The 22,226-nt window shown below is 48.1% G+C and overlaps 1 protein-coding gene across 1 annotated transcript in view; it reads left to right on the top strand.

The window, feature by feature from the left end:
* The window catches only part of INSC (INSC spindle orientation adaptor protein), a 133,272-nt gene that overhangs the window by 102,760 nt on the left and 8,286 nt on the right, over positions 1-22,226 (top strand). Inside the window, exons 9-12 of the mRNA XM_027979364.2 lie at positions 4,350-4,521; positions 10,161-10,339; positions 19,170-19,236; positions 21,920-22,075. Of these exons, the coding sequence (XP_027835165.2) occupies positions 4,350-4,521; positions 10,161-10,339; positions 19,170-19,236; positions 21,920-22,075 (574 nt within the window). The remainder of the gene's footprint in view (positions 1-4,349; positions 4,522-10,160; positions 10,340-19,169; positions 19,237-21,919; positions 22,076-22,226) is intronic.

The following is a 22,226-nucleotide window of genomic DNA, read 5'->3' as shown; positions in this document are numbered from 1 at the left end:
GGCCCTCGTGCCAGCCTCTTCCTCTGCTGTCCATGTCAAAGGCCCCACAGATGGGCCCCAGGGCCAGGAGAGGGGGAACCAGGATGGGAGTCTCAGCCGTGGCATCACCTTGCTTCGTGGTCTGAGCAGTCTCTTCCCCTCCCTGGGCCTCTGTTTCCCGATCATTCAGCCTACACTTCATGCAGCTGAGGTTTTCTGTCAGGCCTCAGCTGCCTACTAGACACCAGGAGCTGCTCCGAGTGCAGGGATGGGCATGTAAACTAGGCATGTACCAACACAGTGGGACTTCCCAGGTGGCTCAGTGGTAAAGAATCCACCCGCCAATGCAGGAGGCACGGAAAATGCAGGTTTGATCTCTGGGTCAAAAAGATCCGTTGGAGAAGGAAATGGCAACCCACTCCAGTATTCTTGCTTGGAGCATCCCATGGACAGAGGAGCTTGGCGGGCTATAGTCCATAGGGTCGCAAAGAGTTAGACATGACTGAAGCAACTTAGCACACACGAGCCAACATGGTGAGCACTCTAGTTGTGGGCAGATCAGAGTGTGTGGAGGACAGAGATCTTCTGACTGGGGGAGGAAGGTGCATGTTCACGGAGGAGGTGATTTCTTACCTGGGTCTGAGAGGGAGTGAGGAGGGAAGGCAGGGAAGAGGAACACTTCAGCTCTAAGTGAATTGGGTTTGAATTGTCTATGAAATATCTGGGAAAATTAGTTTTGGAATTGAACATAAAGAGACCCAGTAGCAGGTTGGAAATGTGTACGTGGATCTCAGGAACCTTTCCCAAGATCAGGCCAAAGCAGGAGGGCTAGGTTTGACCGTCCCTATAGTGAGTCATTAAGGCCACTTGGGTTTGAGAGGTGTTGCTGACGTGGTCCAGAGTGGGCTGACAGCAAAATCTGGGGTTAAGAAGCAGTTAGCTAGGAGGAGATGGGCCCCAAAGTGGGTATCGTGGAGGCCCAGGAAGAGGAGAGGCCCAGATGGAGAGAGTTCTCAGCAAGGGGAGGTAATTAAAACGGCCAAAAAAGAGAGGAATGGAGAGGCTGGGCTTTGCACCAGTGAAGTTCCCAAATCCTTTTACGCGTATGACCTCTCTCTTTCGCTTCTCCCTCTCCCACCCGTTTCTCTTTGGTTTCTGTATCTCTCTGTTTCTCCATCTTTTTCTTTGTTCCGATTGATCTCTGTGTCCGTCTGCCTAGTTCAGCATCGGTCACGACGCAGGAGCTCAGGTGCTGTTTGCTGAACATTAGAGATGCACGGGCAGTACTTTTTCCCTCAGTTCCCTTCTGAGGAATGTAATCGTTCATCTTACTGTTCCTGGTTGGGCGTTAATACAGGAGGCACTGACCTTCACAAAATTCTAGTTCTGGCCTGCATGATCCAAGGTTGTCAAGCCAATGAGAAAACTTGCAGGTCCCAATCCAGAGAGCTGAGGTTCCCCACGGGGTCACAACCTCAGAGGAGCCTGCAGAAAGGAGCCCTGGAGAGAAGTCCAGGTGGGAGACCTAAGCCAGGGTAGGGAAAGTGAAAGGACTCAGGGCCCCAAGTCTAGGAGAGATGACTGTACCTGCTAGAAGGGGCTAAGGTGGAATGACGGTGCCACCGTGTGGCGGGCACTGCATATGCAGCTCTTAGTTAATCCTAGAGTTCAGCACCCTTTGGGATTTATCCATTATATATATATATAGAGAGAGAGAGAGAGAGGGAGAGCACTTCCCTGGTGGCTCAGATGGTAAAGAATCTGCCTGCAATGCAGGAGGCCTGGGTTCGAACTTCTTGGAAAAGGAAATGGCTACCCACTCCAGTATTCTCGCCTGGAGAATTCCATGAACAGAGGAGCCTAGTGGGGTGCAGTCCATGGAGTCACAAAGAGTCGGGCATGACTGAGAGACTTTCATTTTCATATATATGTGTGTGTATATATATACACACACACACACAAATTAAAGGCTCAAAGTAGGTACCAAAATCATCCAGCTAGTAAATATGGAGGCAGGATTCAGAACAGCTAGGTATGACTCCAGAGGCTGTGCATTTTCTGAGACTATAGGAATTGGTTCAGACACTGAGAAGCCCACAGCCCAGTGGTGGGGGCCCTTCAGGGCCTCCTGATGGTAAGCTGGGCTGGACTGAAGTTGCTGAGATGGTGATGGATATGGATATCAATTTCATTTGGTGGCTGCTTGCTAGCAGGAGGCCACGTGGCCAGTCACTGGCATCAGAGCCAGAAGCCCGGGAAATTGACCCAGTCAACAATTCAGGGTCACCGTCCAGGGGTCAGGAATCTGTGGGATCCAGTTATACATGCTGTCATGACAGTAGATGTGCCTAGATGTGAGCTCTGAAGAGGGTCTCCCTCCCCGATCTGGGGGATCTGGGGTGCGGGCCTTAAGTCAGAGCGGCTCCCGGGAGGCCTTCCCGGAAGTCAGGTTGTACAATGGTCATTTGTGGGTGAGTCACTTGCCTCTGCCCCTCTGCTCCAGTACACAGCCTGGCACTCAGCATGCGCTCAGGGAGATTGTGCTTAGTGGCTTTGCCAAGTGGGATCTGGGTTGGTGAGTGGGCCCTTGGGGACTGTCCATTCCCTGACCTCTCTAGTGTATTCAGATTGGCCCATCTCCCTGAACCTGCTGGGGATTAGGTCTGAATCTAGTTTGGGCCTGTCCACATTCCCAGCTGGGGCTGGGATGCAACTCCATGTGCTTCCAAGATGAGATTAGGGAGTTGGACTGGCTGAGAGAGTCCCCCACTAGAGACCCTGTTGCTCTCGAGCCTTGGATGGTGCTGGAAGAGGGGAGGCGACGAACCAGATAAGCTTAAGAGGTGTCTTAGGTTGCAGGAAGAGGGTGGCTTCCCGTTTCTAGGCCCAGAGCAGCCCCTGTTTCTTCCCTGGGCCCAGGTAAGGTCCCTCCCAGAGGGCCTGTTAGCCAAACACCTGGCAGGAGCCCAGTCCTGCGGGGACTGCTGGCTGCTGTTTGCTCTCTTTTATTGAGCGCATCCAGGTGAGTTTTATTGTGGACTGTTCCCCAGGCTCCTGTTTCCACATTTGTCTCTTTTGAGTCTGAGATTGCCAAAGGCTTTCACTGCTAATGGCCCTTAGGGCTCCCAAGAGCATTTAAGGGAGGCCTAGAACATGACTGGGTAATTAGTCAGACTAAATGCAGCCCCTGGAGTGTGGCTGAAGCTGAGTGGCAGGAAGTAATGGTGTGGGGACAGGAGCCCAGGCCCAGGGCAGCTGCACGGGCTTCCTCACCTCACCTCACCCTGCCTCTGTCCCTGCCTTGCCCCTCCCCGCCCTGAGCCTGAACAAGGGAAGGTCTCCCTGGCCCCTGATGGCAGGGTCCCCAGGCAGGTGGGTGTCCTGGGTCATCTGAGGAGTACTGCTGAGCTGACCTTGGCAAGTTACTGCCTCTTTTTCTCTGAACAAGTCTCACTTGCTCACCCTTGCTGGAGGCTGAGCTCAGGGGTCACTTCTCAGAAGGCAGCACAGCATGACGCCTCTTCAAAACCGTGGGCTTTGAGACCAAGCCATTTTGGTTCAAATCCCAAAGCAACTGGTTTTAAAGTCTGTGATCTGGGGTAAGTCAATGAACCTTTGTGTGTCTCAGTTTCTTCATCTTTAAATCAAAGATAATGATAACACTGACCTCAGAAGGTTATTAAAAGGATGAACGATATAATAACACATGCACCGTGTATCATAGCGCTGACCTCGGAAGGCGGTTATGAGGATTAATGGTGTAATAACACTTGCACAGTGGTAGCGGGCATATATTAAGCTCTCAAGAAGTTACAGTGCCAAGAGCAGGTCTGTCTGGAGCAGAACTCGGGGGTTTGACGTCTTTCTCTGGCACTCAGGTCCCCTGTGCCCAGGTTTGCTGCTCTCTGGAGGGGCAGAGAGAGCAAGGCCTCTGTAGGCGAAGGTGGTGGAGGACAAGATGGGGAAAAAGGATGCTGAGCTCAGCCTGCTGCTGACCTAAGGATGGGAGGGGGGAGCCAACATTTGTCAAGCATCTTTTCTGGCTCCAGCATCTCCTGCTTCATCTCTTTAACTCCTCACACCTTGTTGCTGGATGAGGAAACAGAGTCTCAGAGAGGCTGAGTGACCAAGCAGGAGGGAGCAAGGAGGGGCGCTTAGGGGTGTGAGATTCCTAAGGGACTGTTCTTTCTACTAGAGTTCGCTGGTCTAGCCCCTGGACACCTGCTGACGCCTGCTATCTAAGAAGCCCATGGGCAGTCACTGATCTCTCTGGAGCCAAAGGATAAGCCCTCAGAGCCCCTGGGGACCCAGTCTGGGATGTGAGTCTGTCTCATTACTGTCGTGAGCATCTGCTGTCTTTCTACTTGCAGGTGGATGGCGTTCTGTGCTTGGCTGACATTTTGACCGACGACAGCCACTCAGAAGCCACGCGGGCCGAGGCTGCGGCCGTGGTGGCCCAGGTCACCTCCCCACACCTGCCCTTCACCCAGCACCTCAGCAGCTTTCTGGAGAGCATGGAGGAGATCGTGACAGCTCTCGTTAGTGAGTCATCGGGGCGAGGGGGTGCTGTTGGGTGAGGGGGGCTTGTCATGGTTGTCTTCAGAAAAGGCTCCCTGGGCCCCTCACTACACCCCACACAACTCCTCCACAGAGGTGACATGTGCCAAATCCCAGCGGTTAAGGATCAGAGTCAGACTTGAAAGAGCTTTGTTGTCAAGTCTTCTGTTAGAATGCTTGCAGCCCTCTGAGAAACTACAAGCATTGACTTGAGTTCAGGCTAGGATTAATCGGCCTTTCTGAGTGGAGACCGGGACACGCTCCAGGGAAGCATGGGGACTCCAACGTTGAGGTTCAGATCCTTGGCCAGAGAGAATCTGATGGGCTTTGTTCCCCAAATCTCCCATCTGTGGTACCCAGGGGATGTGGCTGCATTGCCTGGGGACTAGTGGCTTCTCAGAGAGCAGCCATTCCCCCCACCTGCTGCCTGCAACCCCAGCGTGGCCTCGCTCCTTGGGGCCCTGAGAGCTTTGACTCTTCTAGAGTCTCCTATTCAGATGTGTGTGTTCCTGGCAGGAGAATCAGAGCCTGATATCCAGAATATACTCTTTCTGCAAAACTGCAGAAACTGGAAGAACTCACCTGGAGAGCAGTCTTCAGAAAGTTTGTTTTGCAAACCACACCCTTTAAGTGCTGGTGCTGTTGTGTATTTCTATTTCAGTCCCTCTCTCTGTCACTGTCTCTATATCTGCATCTTATTGAAACAATGAAAATTGATTTCATCAGATAATGTAGGGTTGGTGTCAGGGCACTTGGGCTTGGGTTTTTGTCTTTGATTCATCCATCTGACAAAGAGCTCTTGATCGGTAGCCCTGGGCAGCCTGTGTGGGATTCCGCCCCTCACTTGCCGTATTGCATTGCAAAGCTCCCTTTATGGTGTTTCTACTGTAGGAAACGAGGGGTAAGGACCCGTTTCTCCCAAGGGTTCTCCTAGCTTTAGAATTTTCAGATCTCTAAGTACTTTGCACTCAGGAGGTCTTAGTTAGAGTTGACTTAATGGCTGATTCTAGTTTCTCTGGTCATGGCAGCTCCAGGCCAGGGTGGGAGAAATCAACTTGTTAAATATTCGCATTGATTCAAAGCTGAGAAAATACAGAAGCCGACTGTTGAAAAGCCTTGGCTGGAGGGAACTCAAGAGATCACGCCCACCCTATAAGAGAAGAAACCTAGGCTCAAAGCGGGTGAGAAACTTTCCCAAGGTCACGTAACAGTGTTAGAATTCCCTTCTGCCAAGGGTGTTATATTCAGGCATGCACCAGAGCCTGGCAGGAAACATAAATGAGGTGAAGAAGCCAGGTGGAAGAAGAAAATAAGGAGATTTTGAGTCCTGTATTGAATTTAAAAGCATTCATGGTGGATGTTGTTGTTCATTCTCTCAGTCGGGTCCGATTCTTTTTGACCCCATGGACTGCAGCACACCAGGCTTCCCTGTCCTTCACTATCTCTCGGAGTTTGCTCAAATTCATGTCCACTGAATCAATGATGTCATCCAACCATCTTATCCTCTGTCAAGCCCTTTTCCTCCTGCCCTCAATCTTTCCCAGCATCAGGGTCTTTTCCAATGAACTGGCTGCTCCCATCAGGTAGTCAAAGTATTAGAGCTTCAGCTTCAGCATCAGTCCTTCCTTCCAATGAATATTCAGGGTTGATTTCCTTTAGGATTGACTGGTTTGATCTCCAGATTCACTTCTGCCAGGGGTGTCATGCTCAATCATGCACCAGAGCTTGGCAGGAAACATAAATGAGGTGAAGAGGCCAGATGGAAGAAGAAAATAAGGAGATGTGAGTCCTGTACTGAATTTAAAAGCATCTGCAGTGAATAAAGAGAGGCAATCACTGATAAACTCTGGTTGATTGTTGCCATATAGGAAAGAACAATTTTAAAAAAGACAAAAATTCTAAGTTTTATAGAAAATCTCCCAGTCTATAAATGATAGCAAATAATAAATCAAAAAATGTATATGCCAAGTGACCTTTCACTATTGCCATATGTCTATGCCAGCTTCTTTGCCTGGTCTGGATTTCTCCCCAGAGAAGAGTTTTCTTATTTATTTTGCCCTGATGAAGATACACTGTGGACTCGGCTCTGAGAGTCAGCAGATGGGATGTATCTTCTGGGCAGGTAGCCAGAGCTCTGTTCTTTGGTGGAAAATAGTCCTCCAGTTTCTTGCCATTCCCTGGAAACATTTATAAATGAGTCACTGGGATCCTCAATTTAATCTTTCTAACACATCCCAGGTGACTCAGCCTGTAGCTCAAATAAATGTGCATCAAAATTAAAAGGCACTTAGACAGTTGTGTTAATAATTGCTATGTCTGCAGCAATGGTGACGGTATTAAGAATGAGGGTAGGTATTTGAACTAGAAGAAATTGTAGCAAAGTGGGCTATGGGTTGTGTGATCGCACCCCAAACCCTGGACATAGGCAGGTGGCCTGGAAGGGCTGACCCTAGTGGTTCCCCTCAAATCAGAAGATAAAGCCATCGTTGTAAAGGGGTGGTCATAGAGTTCTTATTTGTTGCTGTTGTTCAGTCGCTCAGTCATGTCCAACTCTTTGTGACCCCATGGACTGCAGTTCACCAGGCTTCTCTGTCCTTCACCATCTTCTGGAGTTTGCTCAAACTCATGTCTATTGAATCGGTGATGCCATCCAACCATCTCATCCTCTGTCGAACCCTTCTCCTCCTTCCTTCAATCTTTCTTAGCATCAGAGTCTTTTCCAATGAGTTAGCTCTTCGCATCAGGTGGCCAAAGTATTGGAGCTTCAGCTTCAGCATCAGTCCCTCCAAAGGCAGAGTTCTTAATTCCTTGGCTAATGTGCAGCCCAGGGAGGTTAGATCAAGATGCTAGGTCTTGTTGTGGTCACACCTGGGCTGTGGGGAGCAGTGCTGCCCGGAGGGTAGGCATTGCCTTCTCGATAAAAAGGAAATAAGATCTGCGGGAGCATCACTGGAAATGAAGCAAAGAAGCCTGGACACAAGAGGCAGCCTAGAATATAGAAAGAGTGGGGAGTTTGGGGTCAGGCAGACTTGGATTTGATTCTCAGTTCATTTCGGTTCAGTCACTCAGTTGTGTCCGACTCTTTGCGACCCCATGAATTGCAGCACGCCAGGTCCCCCTGTCCATCACCAACTCCTGGAGTTCACTCAAACTCACGTCCATCGAGTCGTTGATGCCATCCAGCCATCTCATCCTCTGTCGTCCCCTTCTCCTCCTGCCCCCAATCCCTCCCAGCATCAGAGTCTTTTCCAATGAGTTAGCTCTTTGCATGAGGTGGCCAAAGTACTGGAGTTTCAGTTTCAGCACCGGTGAACACCCAGGACTGATCTCCTTTAGGATAGACAGGTTAGATCTCCTTGCAGTCCAAGGGACTCTCAAGAGTCTTCTCCAACACCACAGTTCAAAACCATCAATTCTTCAGTGCTCAGCTTTCTTCATAGTCCAACTCTCGAACCCCCAAATTACCATCAACCCTCAATTCCACAGTTTTGGGAAAATCATTGAACATTTGATTTCCTTCATCTGTTCCTTCATCTATAAAATTGTCACAAAAAGTTGGGTTGTTGTGAGGATGGAATGAATTAGTGAGATAAAGAGTGCACAGCAGGGCCTGGCACAGAATAAACACTTGATCAGAGGTAGCTATTGCTACTAGCTTCTCTGAGTCTCAGCTTCTACATTGTAAGTGGAGGCAACTACTCTCTGCCCTAAAGGTGCTCAGAAATTAATGGCATTGGGTAAACCACACTGCAGGGGGTTCAACTAATGCTATTTTCTGTCCCTTTATAGGCAGGGGCCAGAAATTGCTTTCACTAAAAGGTACCACGAGGTGCCAGTTCTAATATCAGAACCTAAAAGTAGATTCTTTTGGAAGCAAGAACTAGAGAGCAGGATAGAACACAGCTCAACTCTTCCCAGTATGGCTTCTTTTCCTGTACTTTCATAGAGGTACTATCAGTAGGAGGGGATGTGGACCCAGGAAGCCCCTTGATTAGTGGTCATGTTGTATCTGAGGGTCGGAAGTCAGATCCATTCAGAGGGGTGGGCAGCACCGTGGACCCCTTTATGCCTTCTCCAAGGCAGGAGCCCATGGGGGAATGTGTTAGGTGGTGGAGGGGTGCAGGTTGGGGTGGCCCTGTCTTTCTCAAAGAACCTGCCAGAATACTGAAGTGGGTAGCTTTTCCCTTCTCCAGGGGATCTTTCCAACCCAGGGATTGAACCCAGGTCTCCCACATTGCAGGTAGATTCTTTACCAGCTGAGCTACAAGGGAAACCCAAGAATACTGGAGTGGGTAGCCTATCCCTTCTCCACGGATCCTCCTGACACAGGAATCGAACCAAGGTCTCCTGCATTGCAGGCGGATTCTGTACCAACTGAGCCATCAGGGAAGCCCCAAAGAACCTTTGGTACAATTACAGGTGGTAGTTGGGGGGATATGATTAGGATTGGGTTATGGCTCCTAGAATCAGTGAAAAAGAGCCTGACAGTCAGGGACATGATGTAGGACTCTTATGCAGCCAGGTGATCCTTATGCTGGGACCCAGAGGAAATCCCGAAACTGTGCTGGTGACAGTTGGAAAAGCAGTGTTTTTATATTTTAACTTCAGCTTCTCCCTCAAGGCTAACTTAGCAGCAGTCTAGTGCACGTTACTAGAGACACACATGCGCTAGAGCTCTTTTCTGCCCCAGGGCCTTTGCAGGTGCTGTTCCTTTGGCTTGGAACATGCTCTTTCCCCCCACATATTCTCATGACTCGTTCATTTTCCCCCAAGGTCTCAGTAGGAAAGTCACTTTCTTAGGGAGACCTTTCTTACTCACCCAATGGGCCTCTATCGTCTTAGCACTTGTTTTACTTTCTCCCTCATATTTATTAGTCTTTGCAGTTTTATATATATATAAACTTTTTAAAAGTTTGTTTTCTCTTGCCCAGTTGTTTAGTCACTAAGTTGTATCTAACTCTTTGCAACCCTGTTAACTGCAGCATACCAGGCTCCCCTGTCCTTCACTATCTCCTGGAGTTTGCTCAAACTCACGTCCATTGAGTCAATCATGCCATCCAACCACCTTATTCTCTGTCACTCACTTCTCCTCCTGCCCTCAATCTTTCCCAGTATCAGGCTCTTTTCCAGTGAGTCAGCTTTTTGCATCAGGTGGCCAAAGTACTGGAACTTCAGCTTTAGCATCAGTCTTTCCAATGAATATTCAGGGTTGATTTCCTTTAGGATGGACTGGTTTGATCTCCCTGCAGTCCAAGGGACTCTTAAGTCTTCTCCAGCACCACAGTTTGAAATCATCAATTCTTTTAGGATGTAAGCTTAACAGGGGCAAATATCTGATCTGCTGTGTTCACCAGTCCATATGAAGATACTAGAGTGCCCAGTACCCAGTGTCCACTCAGTAGATACTTGTTGGATGAATGAATAATTAAAATGCACATATCAGCTCTGCAGCTAATATAGAAAGATACATTTCCCTCTCCAGTAACTACTTTTTTTTTAATCTGTAAAATGGAAATTAAAACAGCTTTCCAAAATTTCTCCCAAAGATATTGTGGGAACCAGATGAGGTAACTGATATGAAAGCACTTAGCAGTGAAGCTGTTTTCTTCCTCTTCACCATCTAGAACTGTGCCAAGAGGCCTCATCTGGGGAAGTCTTCCTGCTGGCCTCGGCGGCCCTTGCCAACATCACCTTCTTTGACACGATGGCCTGTGAGATGCTCCTGCAGCTGAATGCCATCCGCATCCTCCTGGAGGCCTGCAGCGACAAGCAGAGAGTAGACACGCCTTACACCCGGGACCAGGTGAGGTGCTCAGGGGGAGCCATGCCCGGAACCTGTAAGTGTGAAGGCAGAGGGCAGGAGGCCAGGGCTTAGGTTCTGGAGTCAGCATGGCCCGCAGCACAGAGTCAGTGCTGTTAGTCGTGTTCCTGGGGAAGGTGAAGGAATGTGTTCTCCACATGCCTCATGCCCTTGGAGCATCTCCACAAGTCCACTGCTCACCCTCTTTCCCATCCCAACCTCTAGAGGGCCTTCCATCGTCTCCATCTGTCCATCCTAGGAAGCAGAGAGGCACCATGGGAAGGTCCCTGGACCTCCTCCAAAGGTCTGTGTCCAGATTTGTGGGCTCCTGCCTGTCTGATCTTATACGTGCTGTGAGTTTCTTCCTTTCTTGGCCTCCATGAAACAGGGTCCTGGAGCAGACCCTTGATTCTGGACCTCAGCCCCTGTATCAGTCTCTCTCTCTCTCTCTTTCTTTCTTCCTTTTTTTTTTTTTTTTTTGTATATTTGAGTTCCATGAAAAGTTTTGTTTGGGAAAAAATGATTTTACTACTATATATGTTTGAAAATATTGAATAAGGGGGTTTTCAAGGGCCTTTGCGCTCTGAGGTTATAGGAGTCTGTCTTGTCCGACCTCTGCTGTATTCAGCCTCTGATTTCCCCATCAGAGGTGGAGGTGGTGGATCTGGTACGTTTTTGTTCTCTACAAATCCCACCAGGTGTCTGAGCTCTGTGTCAGATGATCCTCTAACCTCATCCTTGTCTGTGTCCCAGATCCCCAGTCCTACCTGTTTCTTCCAGTCTTGCTGCCTGGTCAAAGCTGCCACAACTTCACATGCCAGCTCCCACCCCAGCAACTCTGGGAAAGCTTTCCCAGACAGCCCTGGCTGTCTGGGATCCTCCTTTCCTTGAAGGCCACACCTCACAATGCAGTGTTGACTGTTCCAGTGATATTTATTCTTTTCTAGTTAGTTCATGTCAGTTTATCCCCCTGAAGGCATGGTCCATGTTCTGTACTTCCCCAGGATTTCTCAGGCTCCTAGCCCAGAGTGGGCACCCTTGATGCGTTCTGTAAATGCTTGTCTAGGACATGAAAGGGAAGAAGCAGGATGGTAATTCATCAATTCTTTCTTGTCTTGAGAATCCCCTGTGGAAGGGCAGCCACAGAAATCCCCATTCAGAGAGAACTCTAGTATATAAGTATTTGCATATGAGGGTTCTACTAATGCCGTGAGGCTGGCAGTATCTGCCTCATTTTACAGATAGGAGTATTGAGGCTTGAGAGAGTATCTCCCATATCATAGTGCTGACAATAGCCAGCACTAAATCCTGGCCTGACATAGACCTTGGTCTTTGACTCTTATCTGCTGCTGTCTCTGAAAATGAAGAGGAAATATTGGGACTGTGGGGTTAGACTGAATGTTGATCTTGTCTGGGACCATTTATTAACTGGGTGACTTTGGGCAAGTCACAGCCTCTTGGGTGTTGGCCTACCTTGCACAATCATTGTGAGATAAAATACATGTAAAGGACCTGATATGATGCTTTGTCCTAACTAAGTCCTTAACAAGTGATGAGTATCGTTATTTTTCAAACTTGATGTTATAAGGAAGAGCATAGACAGCGAGTTGTCCAAAATCCTCACTTTGTCCTTCCAAGCCTTGCATGATGTAGTTCTCGACTTCCTTTCTGGTTTAATCCCTCACTTCTTAGTTGGACAAGCCCCATAGAGACCAGGTAAGACAGTGTAAATAGATCGAGTGATGGCTCATTGGGCCGGCTTTTGGCTATTTGGCTGACGAGGCAGGGCCGGCCATTTGCAGTCACTGTGCTTGGCTACGTGGGGGGCGGAGGCGACTGGAGGGCTAACTCTGTGTCATCTGCCTTGTTCCCCTCTTTTCTTCTTCAGCTGGATGCCTCCAGTTGCTGGGTCTCTCATCTTCCTGACATGATTTTAGGCCCCTTTCCTTTTGTCACGTGAGTGTATGTTCCTTGGTTCTTTGTCTCGTCACAGCAAAGATCTGGAGTGACGGACATTAAAGCCCCCTCGGCGTGTCACAGCTCTCAGGTCTTGGATAGACCGTGTTATAGCTCTCAGGTCTCGAATGGACCCTGTTACAGCTCTTAGACAAATCAGTGTTACAGCTCAGTGTTACAGCTCTATTTTATTTAGAAGATAGCAGGAAAATCTATCTTCGAGGCGTGAGGGCATGTCGATCTAAAGACACGAGGAGAAGAGTGCCCCAGCGCATGGGAGAGAGAGAGCTAGGTAGCTTTGGCTATTCTATTTATATGTTTCTCTCTCCCTGGGCCTGTCCTATGTAAATTGGGCCAGCCAGGAGTGTTGTTTGTTTTACCTGAGGTCCTCACTCCGGTCCTCGGACCTTCTTTTGTTTCATTTTCGCGGGCTTTTCCCTTCCTTGCCTTGTAGCCACAGCCATTTTGGACTTCTTTTCCCTGTTCTACCTACCTAACACTTTCAAGTGCCTCTTCTGTAGCCAACTCTAGCCATCTCGTGCAAGATCCAGTAGTAAGGCAGAAAGAACAGGAGTAGGGGGTTCAGATGACATGGCTTCAAAGCTTCTCTGCTGTATAATCATGTAACTGGGCAATTCACTCGGAGCCTAATTTTTCTCATCTGTGGATGAGGTTGAATAATGCATATTTCCTAGAGATAAAATAAGAATTGAATAAACTAACACAAACTTTTAGTATCATTCCTGGCACATAGGAAGTATTACATACATGAAAGCCTCTGTCCATGTGATTGTTATGATTGGCCTTTGAGTGTGTGGTACTCAGCCCTGAATGGGGCACCTTCAGAGGGGAGCATCCTTATCTGTAAAGGGGGATGGTCTCTTCCAGCATAGACATCCTGTGGCTCTATGTGCGCAGACCCTTTTTCATCATGAGAAGTGACAGTCTCTTTCTTGGAACCTCACTGATTCCTTGGAACCTCACTGCTCCAAGTGGGGTGAGAATGGAGAATGTGGTCAGGTTCTATGATGATGACATTTCTTTCTGAATCTGGACTCTGACGTTTCCTGGCTGTGTTTCCCCATCCTCTGTCTTCCCCATCCCCTACCCCCAACCCCTTCTAAACTCCCCCCAGCTGAGCCAGGACGGCCTCACCTTCTGCCCTGACTCAGAGCGACCACTTAGCTAGTGAGAGTGGACCCATTAAAGAAACAAATGGCTTTTTCCTGTGGCAGAGGGAGGATTAAGGTGATCTGAGGGCTCCCAGTAATGAAGACAAAGAAGATGAATTAGACTCTGAAGTGCTCACCGCCTCCTGAAACACTTAGGAGATTAAATGCCCATGAGGCTTCCGGTAACGCATCTGCCAGTGACGCCAGTGCTGTGCAGAGCCTCTGGGTCTTGCAACTGTATTTGTCCATCTTCCTCTGAACACCTCAGTGAGAACCCCTCCATCATCCCAGCAAACTGAGTCTACTTCACTTGCCCCACAGAAGCCATGATAGCCTCAGTTTGCCTGTCCTCTACCCACTCTTGGAGTGTGGATGGGGCTGAGGGCCACCTGGGGCCTGGGCTCTTCCACTACCACCATCCGCACCCCCCCCAACCCCTGCTAATGGAAGGGGGTTGGATGCAGTTAACATTCAGAAGCACTCCCTGTCTAACAAGCCATCTGTGTGGACTGTGTTTTCATTCCTGGAAGTATTTTCTAGGGGTCACGCTGCCCAGAGCATCCAGCTACAGGCATGACAATAGGGTGGGTACAGGGCTGGCTCACCTCTGCCTGCCTGTCAAGATGTGACAATCTAGGGTGAAAGGGATGTGGTTATCTTGTCTAACTCACAGCACAGATTTTCACTGAACATGACTTTGCAACCTTTAGAGATGAATTGCTTTCACAGACGTAAAGGGTGCTGGTATATTTACTTTCCATGAAGATACACTATCTGTTTGACATTTTAGAATGTCCGGATTTTGTAGCATTTCTGAGCCCTTGCTGTGAGCATCATTATCATGCCTGCATGCTCAGTTGCTCAGTTGTGTCTGGCTCTCTCAGTTGCGTTGTGACCCTGTGGACTGTAGCTCACCAGGCTCCTCTCTCCATGGGATTTTCCAGGCAATAATACTGGAGTGGGCTGCCACTTCTTCCTTCAATATAATTATCAGGAGTCCATTTATCAGAAATGCCAATTACTGAGGATTACAATTTTGACTTACATTGCAGAAGCTCTCTGTAGTTTATACAGCCCTATCACATACATATATGACATGGTAGAAATAGTAACAGGTTTTGGGTTCAGGGAGAGCTAAATTCAAACCCTGATTCCATTTCCTAGCTGTATGACCTTAGACAAATTGCTTAGCTTCTCTGAGCCACAATTCCCTCTGTGAAATAGGGATACTAATATTTCCTCCCTCCTTGTGTCATTATGCCTTTGACTGTGTGGATCACAATAAACTGTGGAAAATTCTGAAAGAGATGGGAATACAGACCACCTGACCTGCCTCTTGAGAAACCTATATGCAGGTCAGGAAGCAACAGTTAGAACTGGACATGGAACAACAGACTGGTTCCAAATAGGGAAAGGAGTACATCAAAGCTGTATATTGTCACCCTGCATTTTTAACTTCTATGCAGAGTACATCATGAGAAATGCTGGGCTGGAAGAAGCACAAGCTGAAATCAAGATAGCCGGGAGAAATATCAATAACCTCAGATATGCAGATGACACCACCTTTATGGCAGAAAGTGAAGAGGAACTAAAAAGCTTCTTGATGAACGTAAAAGAGGAGAGTGAAAAAGTTGGCTTAAAGCTCAATGTTCAGAAAATGAAGATCATGGCATCTGGTCCCATCACTTCATGACAAATAGATGGGGAAACAGTGGAAACAGTGTCAGACTTTATTTTGGGGGGCTCCAAAATCACTGCAGATGGTGACTGCAGCCATGAAATTAAAAGACACTTACTCCTTGGAAGGAAAGTTATGACCAACCTGGATAGCATATTCAAAAGCAGAGACATTACTTTGCCAACCAAAGTCCATCTAGTCAAGGCTATGGTTTTTCCAGTAGTCATTATGGATGTGAGAGTTGGACTGTGAAGAAGGCTGAGTGCCGAAGAATTGATGCTTTTGAACTGTGGTGTTGGAGAAGACTCTTGAGAGTCCCTTGGACTGCAAGAAGATCGAATCAGTCCATTCTAAAGGAGATCAGTCCTGGGTGTTCTTTGGAAGGACTGATGTTGAAGCTGAAGCTCCAATACTTTGGCCACCTCATGTGAAGAGTTGACTCATTGGAAAAGACTCATGCTGGGAGGGATTGGGGGCAGGAGGAGAAAGGGACAACAGAGGATGAGATGGCTGGATGGCATCACCGACTCGATGGACATGAGTTTGGGTAAACTCAGGGAGTTGGTGATGAACAGGGAGGCCTGGTGTGCTGCGATTCATGGGGTCACAAAGAGTCGGACACGACTGAGCGATTGAATTGAACTGAACTGAACACTTGTTATATCTGTATATTTAGAGTTTTCATCAAAATTGGATAAATTCCATCTCCCTTCCTTTTTGTCTTTTGCTTCAAGGATAAGAATCTTATGTATCAAAGGCCTGTTGAGGTTGTTCTACAAGTCACTGATGCTCTTTCTTCTTTTTTCCCCCCCCCCTGTGTTTTATTTTGGATAGTTTCAACTGCTGTGTCTTCACAGTTAACTAAACTCAGTGACCTGGGCTTCCCAGGGGGCGCTAGTATAAACAACCTACCTGCCAATGGATGGAACTTGCATCTCCTGCATTGGCAGGCAGATTCTTTACCTGCTGAGCCATTGGGAAGTCCCAACAGCTGCTCTGGGTGCTTGACAAAACATTAATTTACTTAATATTCATCACAGTCTTATGAGTTCTCTTTTTTTTCTTTTCTGCAGTAGGCCAAAAATGCCCCCTCCCTGAATGTCTACATCCTAATCCCCAAAACCTGGGTAGGCTCCCTTACATGGCAAAAGGGATATCTTCAGATATGAGTAAGTTAAGGATCTTGGTATAGTGATAATATTCTGGATTATCTATGTGGGCCCAATGTACCACAGGGATTCTTGTAAGAAGGAGGCAGAAGGGAAGAGTCAGAGGCTGAGATGTGACTGAGGAAGCAGAGGTCAGAGTGATGGGCCAGCAGGGCTAAGGAGTCTGAGCAGCTTTTAGAAACTGGAAAAGAACAGGACATGGATTCTCCCCGAGAGCCTCCATGAAGAAGGAATGAAGCTCTGTCAACACCTTGACTTTAGCTCCATCAGACCCACTAAAGGCTTCTGACCCCCAGAATTGCAAGATAAAATTATGTTGGTGTGTGGTTACTTGTTTTAGCAGCAATAGAAAATGAATACACCTTACTCACCAAGGCAGAGAAAGCTTGAATAACATGGTCAAGATCAGATGGAAAATGATGATAGAACCAAGATTTGGAATAGGTTGGTCCATGCATTTAGCCATTACGCTATACTGTCTCTTACCTAGGGCCTCTCTTGAGGGAGATACCCTCTGTATTCACAAATAACTGTAGAGGGATCAGTATCCTCTCACTTAGGAGGAATAAGACTTAATTAAAAAATCGTCAGACAGGAACGAATTGGCTTGGGCCACGGGGAAAACTGTCATCTGGCTCTTGTCTTCTGTCCCCTGATAGCATTGCTACCCTATAGCTAACAAGGTCAACCAGTTGTCCCTAAAATCCCAACTCTGGACTTGACTGTAAGGAGGAACATTGTTCCTCCTCGATCTGCCTTCTCCTCTCTATTACAGTACGTACAGGCAAGGATGTTTCAAAGGTAGGGGCTCAAGGCAGGGCCTAATTGGCATTTATTCAAATTGTGCTTAATTGAATACTTCATCTGCACCTCAGAAAACCACATGGGGTACAGGTTCTGTAAAGAGGAAGTAATTTTCATTAACAGGATCTAAATTAGTCTGACACAAAGACCTGCCTGTGCTGTGACACAGCTAATAATTGCTGTGTAATGAACCTGATGCTGCAGACAGAGGTTTCCTTTTTTATTTTGCCTTTCTTTCCCTTCTTCCCGTCCTTCCTGGCTTCCTTCCTCCCTTCTCTTTTGGTTCTGTATGTTAAGCAACCACCTGTATTCAGCCGCTAGGCTGGTCATGGTTGGAGGATCGCTGTCCCTGTGCTGTAGGAACTGAGGCCGTGCACCCTACTCCTACTCACATCCCAGAGAAGGCCGGGGGAACTGCAGTCTGGCACGGGCTTGGCCTTGTGTCTCCTTCCTCACAGATGGTGTGCTTTAGGCCTCTTGGGAGCCTTCTGCTTTTGGCTGTCTTCTACCTATATTTTTCTTCTACCTCTTTCCCTTAGCCCACAAACACTCATAATCCTGAAAGGGTGGGGAAAAAGAACATCCAAAGACAAACACTTCTTTAGTCCTATCATCTTTCGAAAATGCAAATAGGAGTTTGTCACTCCCCTCATGAAGTACCTTGTGGTGCAGAGTGACCTTCAGGACACTGAAGTGTCCTGTCCCTGCCCTGGCTACCCTCCCCATCATGCTTACACCCAGGCCCCTGGCCAGGCCCAAGCTGGGATGGCTGATAAGGCAGCCTAAGGAGACAGTCCCTTTCTAAAATGTGTTTAGTGGGGAATGGAGGAGATAGACACTCTACCAATGTGGCATACTTTTCCCTTCCTGTTTAAGAGGCTTGTTATCTGAATTTATTATCCAGAGTAATATGCCAGTATTGAACCAGTCAGAATCTAGATAATATTCTTTGTTAGTCAACACCTTGTTACTATGCATCATCCCGTTTCAGAACTTAAGCTGCCGGAACTGTGTCAGGAGACTGTCAGCTGCTGCCTCCGAGGTGGGGCACGGCCTCCAGTTATCCCGTGTGACAGGCTTTGCAGAGAAATAGGCCTCCACCAAGGAAGAGTGTTATTTTATGATTTAATTACTACTTGAGAGTGCTGTCCGCTTCCATGGAAGTGGGTGGATTTTCATTTTGCTAAATTTAATGTTAGGCTCAGTGTCATGAGTGGCATCTGGGTTAACAGGTGCCCCGTTTCCAACATATTCCAGTCATGTTTGGCACCCTCTACAGTTTGGGGTCTGCAGGAAGTCCCTTCCTGGCCTGTCCCTTAATCCAGTTTTGAGTTCTCTGTGCAACCTTGACTATGCCAGGGGGTAGGGCTGGGGTGGGCTGTTGGCTGCTCAGCCCAGAAGTTGTAACCAAGGCTCAGTGTTTACCTGGCATCAGCATTCCTTTCCTACAGGCAGAGTCCTTCAGCCATGACTGACAAGCAAGGCTCTGCAGTCCGCAGGCTTGTAAAGTGTAGCAGAGCATGAATCCTCATCAGATTCCATACGATACCTCAAGTTTATGGTGCAATGCTGCCTTTAGTTTCCTTGTCATGATCTCTATCTTAACCTTGGTCTCCATTCACTTCAGGTTGAAAATAGGTGGGGCTTGGTATCAGGGCAAGAACCTGGGGTGGAGGGAACCCAATCCAAGACAGCGGCTGGCCAGGAACCTGCCAATTCTGTCTGTATTCCAGGGGCTGGGTTCAAAGGGACCCTGCTGAAAGGTGATTGAGGCTCCATCTTCACTCAGGTGATTTTGTTCAGTGGTGTCCTGGGGCCCCTGAGGCCTGTCCCAGGGCCACATGCTGATGAATGAGCATCAGTCACTAGGGAACTATATCTGAGTGCCAGAAGCCTGTGAAGATGGAAGGAAATACCATGGAAGGCTGGGCCAGGTCGACTGTAAGGAGTCGTGGGCTAAAGGAAAGCTCTGTAGCCCCTGACTCACCTGCCTGTACAGAGCACCTTTGGCTCAGGAGTCCCCATTTTCCTAGCTTCTCAATTCTCTTTTCCAGATTGTGACCATCTTGGCAAACATGTCTGTCCTAGAGCAGTGTGCCTCTGACGTTATTCAGGAGAACGGTATGTCTTTGCAGCGGCGTGCGCGCTGTATGGGTTATGTGGCTCTGTGGGACCTTGCGCCTTTGTGTTTGTGTGAAGGCCTCTGTGTAGGTGTGTAAATGTGTGCCCGTGGGTCTCCACATTTGCAAGGGCACATGAATGTGTGCTTATGTGGGCAATGGGCCAATAGGTAAACGTTTGCTTGCTTCCATAGCACTTCGATCTAGTGGGAGGCAGACACGGAGCAAAAGATAGGGAATGTCAGGTGCAGAAAGCAAAGCCGGGAAGAAGATAAGGTAAATCCAAGGCAGAAGCAGGGCAGCTGCTATTTTAATTAGTGTGGTGAGGAGAAGACAGAGACTTCATTAGGATCCCAAAGTAAAAACCTATGCCCATAAAGGATGCATTCCAACTTTAAATTATTCTCATCATACTGGGTTTGGCCACAGGAGAAAGCTGACAGGTAGGGGGTGGGGGTCATGGCAGATGGATCCCTGGATGCCTCACCTGAGGGCATCTGTTTCCTCTTGTTCCTTTGCTCCCACCTTGCGCTAAGAGTGTCACCATGTCCAGGTGAGGTGCCCAGGAGCTGATCTAAGTGGTCTATACTGGAAAGCAGATCAGCTGGCGGCCTTGCAGCTGGGAAAGGAGTGGAGAGGGCTTCCTGTGACTGAGAAATAAAGGAGCAATTAGCAACCGGTTAGAAACCAAGAGATGCTAATGAGGAGTGAGCTGGGAGCCTGGACAGCTGCCTCTGCTCCTATTAAGCCCGCTTCTCCCAGGTTGCCTTGCTGTTTTAATACATGTATACATCCCCCATCCCCCTTACTCTATTGAAAAAATATCTTTTTGTGTTAATTTTATGGATTGGGCTAATAATGAGAAACTTTTTTTGGCCGCACTTCATGGCTCTGTTACTTACTAGTTTTGTGACCTCCATTCTTCCATCTGCAAAATGAAACAATAATATCCACCTCACTGGGATGATGTGAGGATTAATATAAAGCTTATTAGAAGAGGGTCACGTACAGAGTAAGCTCTGTGCTATGTGTATCTGCTCTTTCAGGAAACAGTGGGGGTCTCATAGGGTTTAAGTGAAGAGAGTTTGATGAACAACTATTTACAAAAGTGGAGCAGAATTTGAGGGTTCAGCAGTGGTGGTAATTCAGCCAGGGGCCACTGGAAGACTGTAGAACTCCTTGGTCTGGAGAGAGCAAGCTTTGTGCTGTGAAAGGCAATCCTCCACTCAAGACACTTGAGACTCTGACATGCCTTGCCCTGAAGCCTGGTGATTTTGTCCCTGTCCTGCCCTAAATTGTGTGTGAATGTTGGTGGATGCATGGGCCCTGCTAGAAGGTCAGAAACTGTGATCACTGGTCACCCTTACACTGGGAGGTGGGCCAGGGCAGTCCAAGCTCATTTTTATCAGTCCAATTAGTTTTGCTTCTTCCTCAGGGGCTGGGGCTGAACTGGAGAGAATACTGGGGAGGGAACATGGCTTTGGGACCTGCTCTCTAAGCTGTAAAATCCTCTCAACTCTTGGGTGACTCTGTGGCACTGAGCCTGGCTAGAACTTAGAAAATACATCCTGGATTTTTGTTGGTAGCCCCAATTTCATTGCATCTTATCTTTCTCTAGATAAGATTTACATATATTTAAAGGAGACTTTGTGTTTTGTACAATTGTGACTTCTCACATGAATATATCCACATTCATTCATTTGATATTCATTCACAAACCTTTGAGCTGAGCACTATTCTGACACTTAGGAGACACCCATTCAGGAAATGGACAAACATCCTTGTCCCCACAGTGCTCACCCACTAGTATAAGAGAAACTGTTTTTTTTGTGTTTTTTTTTTTTTTGTGTCAGGTTCCAGGTACAAAACTAGGTTAGGGTTAGGGTTTGGAAAATGACTTCTTTATGAGAACCCTGACCATGAGGTGTCTGTAAAATTTCTTAATTGTGTGGACCTTCCTGAAGTTGTCATCTTGGTGCCCCCTGTTTATGTCACCGCAGGTCACAGTATATACCCAGGACAATCAGACCACAGCTCTGGTTTCAGGGGAAAGTGGAGAGGTTCTCAGCTGACCAAACTGAAGCCTAAACATCTCAGTCCAATTATTCTACCCTCTTCTAGTCATGAAACCCCTCTAAGACATCTGATCTAGTGATTATCCAGCCTAGGGGTAGGTCACCTCCCACCAGGGAGACCCATTATCCCTGGACCTGTCTCAGATGCAGCCAGCATCAGAAGTGAAGCAGTGATGGAGGGTAACCAGTTACCTGAGTTTTCATCCCTAGCTACTTACTGCGTGACCCTGGGCAACATACTTCGCCTCTCTTTGGGCCTTGAAAGGAATTATAATAAATAGTACTTACTCTCTGAGGCTGTTAGGAGATTTTAGGGATCATGCATTTACTGTGAATTTAACAGCATCAGGGATGTAGTAAAAGCTCAGTGATAGCATTAAAAAAAATTTAAAAGGATGTCCTCCAAAGGTCCCTCCCAGGTATAGTGTCTTGGTATGTGGAAGCAGAGACACCCTCAGGGCAGATGGAGCCGGAATGGCCTTGTCCAGGTTCCTCCTGTGGTTGTGGTTGAGACCCCTGAGTCACCCCAACAGCCTTGGCTTGAGCCTGCAACTCCATCCAGCTGGCCCTGCTCAGGCAGCTACCAACTGTCCCTCGCTTTCTACTCAGGGGTCCAACTTATCATGGGCATGCTGTCTGAGAAGCCAAGGTCTGGGACACCCGCCGAGGTGGCGGCCTGCGAGAGAGTCCAGCAGAAGGCTGCAGTGACCCTGGCCCGTCTCAGCCGAGACCCGGCTGTGGCACGGGAGGCCGTGCGGCTGAGCTGTGAGTGGTGCTGGCCGGGGCAGGGCTGGGGGAGGGGTGGTCCGGGCTGGGAGCAGTCCTGATTTCACAGTGGTGGTGGCGATGGATGACTCAGAGCAGGGCTGGCTGTGCTGGGAAACGCTGGTGTGGGGCCCCAGGATGTGCCCCAGGT

Source organism: Ovis aries, chromosome 15 (genome assembly GCF_016772045.2).
Source record: "Ovis aries strain OAR_USU_Benz2616 breed Rambouillet chromosome 15, ARS-UI_Ramb_v3.0, whole genome shotgun sequence".
NCBI classification, from domain to species: Eukaryota; Metazoa; Chordata; class Mammalia; order Artiodactyla; family Bovidae; genus Ovis; species Ovis aries.
The sequence above is the reverse complement of the archived record's forward strand: the minus strand, read 5'-3'. Positions and strand labels throughout refer to the sequence as shown.